The sequence below is a fragment of the Leuciscus leuciscus genome (genome assembly GCF_965113295.1).
Source record: "Leuciscus leuciscus genome assembly, chromosome: 3".
Classification (NCBI taxonomy): Eukaryota; Metazoa; Chordata; class Actinopteri; order Cypriniformes; family Leuciscidae; genus Leuciscus; species Leuciscus leuciscus.
Genome location: NC_138727.1, coordinates 55,920,228 through 55,925,610, shown reverse-complemented (window position 1 = coordinate 55,925,610; position 5,383 = coordinate 55,920,228). Strand labels below are relative to the sequence as shown.

The 5,383-nt window shown below is 36.5% G+C and overlaps 1 protein-coding gene across 1 annotated transcript; it reads left to right on the top strand.

The window, feature by feature from the left end:
• The first annotated feature begins 243 nt into the window (after positions 1-243).
• On the top strand, positions 244-4,077 carry LOC309493797 (uncharacterized protein). The gene is made up of 2 exons (XM_082163048.1): positions 244-396; positions 2,827-4,077. The coding sequence occupies exon 2, from the start codon at positions 2,836-2,838 to the stop codon at positions 3,724-3,726; it is 891 nt and encodes a 296-aa protein (XP_082019174.1). The 5' UTR covers positions 244-396; positions 2,827-2,835; the 3' UTR covers positions 3,727-4,077.
• The last annotated feature ends 1,306 nt before the right edge of the window (positions 4,078-5,383 follow it).

The following is a 5,383-nucleotide window of genomic DNA, read 5'->3' as shown; positions in this document are numbered from 1 at the left end:
AATAGCAGTCTAATAGATGTGTTTTTTTTTTTTATGCAACCATTTACGTATTTGCACGCCGTGTGTGTGTGTGTGTGTGTGTGTGTGTGTGTGTGTGTGTGTGTGTGTGTGTGTGTGTGTGTGTGTGTGTGTGTGTGTGTGTGTGTGTGTGTGTGTGTGTGTGTGTGTGTGTGTGCGTGCGTGCGTGCATGTGCGTGAGTTCCACAGAAATGATCAAACCAGTTTTTGGGTAAAAATAACAAAATCAAATGTGTGGAATATGACATCTCAAAAGTAGATATTGCACAATAAGCCCTAGCATCTCTCTATATAAAGGCAGCTGACTTGTGGTAAGTACAACAAAATTCAGCAGACCAGTTGACTTCTTCCTGCCGAACATTCACCATCAGCAGACAAGTAAGTGTTCAAGAACTTTATTTTCTTTATGTGGAACACACTTTATACTATTTCAAAGTTACTATATTAAGTATAAATATGTGCAGCATGCACATTTAAAATACAATTGTAGATGTCATAATAGTGATCCATATTTGATATTGATATTTTAATTTGTCATAATCATATTGGAGCTCATCTCAAAAGGCACAGTCATGCTGCTAACTTTTCATATTGTGTTTACTCACTATTGTGTTTTCTATGAGGCGCCACGTAGGATTTAAATCAAACTTCGCTTATCAATACATACATAACACACGTGCATATACACCTATAAATTACTCACATATACATGTATACTATTGGATGTTCAAAATACATATATGAAATACACGTGCACACACAGTAAAAACCCCAGTGTTAAATCAACACTGCTCAGAGCACATATGGTCCCACTCTACAGAGTGTTAAAGTAACACTGAAGCAGTGTTGAAGTTAATGAGATAATTAAGTGATTAATTAAGTGATTGGCCATTAGTGGTGACACCTGATGTTAATAAGCAGAATCATTGACGGAAAGAGAAAAAACAATAACAGAAAAAAGAGAAACACAAGAACTACAACTGACTTTGAGTCATTACACATTGTTGCACTTATTATTACCAGTTTGACTTTATTTCTGTCATACATCGACAAAAGTTCTTGAGATTCAACAGAAGTTTAGACGGTAATGTTTTATGGAAGTTTTCTTTTCAAGTTACCATTATGGTGATCAGTGTTTGCTTTAGTTGGGCTCTTGACTCTTTTCATTTTGTTAATATTAGTTTTTCTCTGACTGTTCCAACATTGTGTTTATAAAGCACATGTATTACTGCAAGAGAAAACATGACCTGCACACAGTATGTTTTGATAATGACATTATCAACATGTAGAGACCTGATTCACTGATGTCATTCAGAGTCTAAAACTTTGACTATAAGCTTGATGTCTTGTTTAGTATTGGTGATTGTAGCTCTGAGATTCTACAGTTTGAGATCCAACAGCAATATGAAACATTTTGAAAATACTTTGTGCAAAGAAGTTATTGTGTTAAAACACACAGACATCAAGAATCAGCATATGAATCTCAACAATGGTGACAATAAACAAACTAGTGACAAACAGATCAACTCTGAACATCACAAAACAAGCTACTAAAGTCAGAACAAAACAATAGCAAAATAAAAGCAAACAGAAAAAACAATGAAAATTACAGGACAATTCAGCTGCATAATTTATTCATGCTGCAATGCATGATGTGAGCCATTGATGCGTTCTGATTGGTGGCTCCCATCATGCACTGCAACATTAAGCGTTTGTTTGATTGTCACCATTGTTGAGATTCATATGTAGATTCTTGATTTCTGTGTGTGCTTTTAAGACTTTTAGATCATTAAAACATTGCTGAAAGTAACTACTGAAGTGAAAAATTAATAAAACATTTGGACAATCAGTTTATGATGATGGGTGCCATCATTGAATCAGGTCACTAGTAATTTCATCATCAAAATATGACCAGGGCTGCATTTCCAAAAGCATCTTAAGCCTTACTTGATTGCAGACCAACTGCAACAAATGGTCGGTATGATCAAATTAGGCTTGTAATGCTTTCAGGAAACACAGCTGAAGTCATAGTTTCTCTTGCCTCAACACATATGCTTTATAAACACAGAGTTGGAGCAGCCAGAGAAATTCTAATGTTAAATAGTAAAGGGTCAAGAGACCAACTAAAGCAAACACTGACCACCATAATGGTGACATGAAACGAAACATTCCATAAAACATTACCATCTAAACTTCTGTTAAATCTAAATAAGACCGTGTGTAGATAGATGTATGACAGAAATAAAGTCAAACTGGTAAAATAATAAGTGCAATAATGGTTCAAAGTCAGTAGTTCTTGTGTTTCTCTTTTTTCTGTTCTTGTTTCTCTTTCCTTCAATGATTCTGGTTATTAACATCAGGTGTCACCACTAATGGCCAATCATCACTTAATTAATCACTTAATTACCTCATTAACTTCAACACTGCTTCAGTGTTAATTTAACACTCTGTAGAGTGGGACCATATGTGCTCTGAGCTGTGTAGGTGTATATGCATGGAAGTGGTGTATATGCAAGTTATTCACAAGTGTATATGCATTCATTACTAACATAATATGTATTGGTATAGATTTCATATTAGTGTGCACATGTATTTCATATATGTATTTTGAACATCCAATAGTATACATGTATATGCGAGTAATTTATAGGTGTATATGCACATGTGTTATGTATGTATTGATAAGCGAAGTTTGATTTAAATCCTACGTGGCGCCTCATAGTTTTCCACACCATATTCACAAGGTAACAATCATATAAATATATGCATTATACATACAAACAAATGATGTGTCTTTCTTTTATGCAGTTACCCACAATGGCCACCTACATCACAGAACTTGATGTGTCCACTGATCAAGCTGAGGAGCAAAATCTCCAATCAAACGGCTTCAAGAAAATAAATATTAATCTGAACCAAGGAGCAGGAGGAAACACCATCTATCTTTGGTACAAAAATGGGCCAGCAAAACCAATCACCAGGGTTCAATTTACATTCAACGATGGCATGGCTAGTGGATTGATCGAAGCAGGGTACAAAAAGATTGATAAAAATCTCAATGCTGGAACAAGAGGTAATGTCATCTACCTTTGGTACTTCAGAGGGTCCGGGGAGTTCAACACTCCCATAGTGAAGATTGATTTCACTACAGATGCAGAAAGGGAAGCCGATAAGTTCAAAGACGGCTGGGAGAAATCAGCCTGTAATCTGAACCGCCACGCTGGAGGGAACCTGATCTTTGCCTGGGTGAAGAGAGAGAAACAAACCTACATCTGTAATGTCTCTGCCACTGATTCCTACGAATCAGACGACAGCTACTATGACAATGGTTACATCCGTGTGGATGAAAATACTAACAGAAGTGCAGGAGGAGCCGATGTCTTCATCTGGTACCGTCAGACCACCGACCCCAAGCGTGCGCTCACTGATCTGAATATCTCCACCAATGATATTGAGTATCAGACCCTTCAGCAGCAAGGTTACACTTCAGTGAGTGTTAACCTCAACGAGAAGACCAGAGGCCCCCCGGTGTACCTGTGGCACAACAATGATGACGGCGCCAAGCCCATTCAGGCCATGTCCCTGCTTCTTAACACACATGCTGTACAAGTGTATAAGAAGGCTGGTGTCTCTGTTATAGAAAGAAATCTCAACACAGGCAATGCAGGCTGCACTGAGTACCTGTGTTTCTATCGGTCAAAGGCTTAGAAAGCCTTCTGGAAGCAGAGCTGAGAATTCCCAACACTCACTGAAGTGGAAAGCAACGTCCAACAATATTCCTTGATCATTTTGCTGATAGCATCTTTCATTTTATTTTCCTCTTTTTCTTCATTATAGAAAACCATGTGATTCATTGTATTCTGGTAATATCAGAAAGTACATATCAGTAAGAAAATAATAATGGTGTATGGGTTCTACTGATAAACTTGATGTCAATCAAATCAATCAAATTATTTCAAAAATGTTTTAACCAATGATGTTGAGGATTGAATATGAAAACTCTGTATCACTTTAATCTGAACATTTCCTGCTTTTCAATAAAGACAACTCTGCATGTAAGGTGTGTTTGCTTCAGACTCTTCACTATAGAAAAATTTGGACTGGGGGGGATTTTAATTCAGATTTGATTGTCACTCAATCTTTTAATTAAGTAAAATAAGTTACACCACAATGTACAAGTAAAGCTTGAGCATTAAAAATGTTACTGAAGTAAAAGTACAAAAGTACTATCATCAAAATGTAGTGAAGTACACATTATAGTGCATTTCAGAATAAAGTATATAATATTTCATTATAATTTGTGATGCAATACATGTATATGTAATATGTATATTGCGTTAATGTTACAGTTTAATACTTTACACTGTAAACTGCCCAGTAGCTTGTAAATTTCACCAAGGGATGAATAAAGTCTTATCTTATCCATAATAATACATCATCATTTATTTGCAGATTAAAGTAAAAGAGTTTAATTTGGTTTTTACAACAGGCCACATCACAATTTCCCAAAATAAATAACTCAATCGAGTCACCTTGAAATAGATTGTAATGTCTATTCCACAACTAAGAATGTGAAAAAAGTAATGGTAGTCAACTACAAAGATTTGTGTCGCTACAGAACATCAGTGTACTGAGTTGTGTCTATGACGAAAATTCCAATACTATGGGGTAGACTAAACATCACAATTGCTTGAAATAAAACATTACCTGTTTGATGAACTAACAGTCCACCAATCAGAAGTCTCCATTTGTCAACTAAGGTGCTCAGGTTACAATTGTTAGTACCCACAAGAGACAGCAGATGTCATCATTTCCACTTCTTAACAAATCAATTAAGTACACACAAAAACTGACTTCCTGAAAGGAACATACCAGTGCACAACACGGTGACACATAAAAGTTAAAATACAAGCATAGTATATGAATTTCAAACCACCATACGACAACAGAACATCAAAAATATAGATAACTGTGATACAATAAAAACTGGGGTATTATTGAAAGTGATGAGGTACTAAATCAGGTCTTTCCTGAACCACCTCTCATTAGTTTTAGAAGATGTCCCACCACTGCATGAAAAGTGGGATTTTCGTCAGTAAGCGGCAATGTAGATTGTCGTGGAAGTTCAGGTTTACGACTGCACACGGCAATTTGCAGGCAACACCGAAAACTGACGTGAATTGTCGGAAATTGACGTGGACCTTGCTTGGCAGTTGTCCCCCCATGACCCCCCTCCCCCTAATTCTAGGGGAGGCTTTAACATGTAAATGAAAATGCTGTGAGCTATACAAATGCAAATCAGGGCAGGGGGAGTTTTACCCCAGGTAACATTTTTACTTCATTCACTTCATTCTAAGAAAATCTC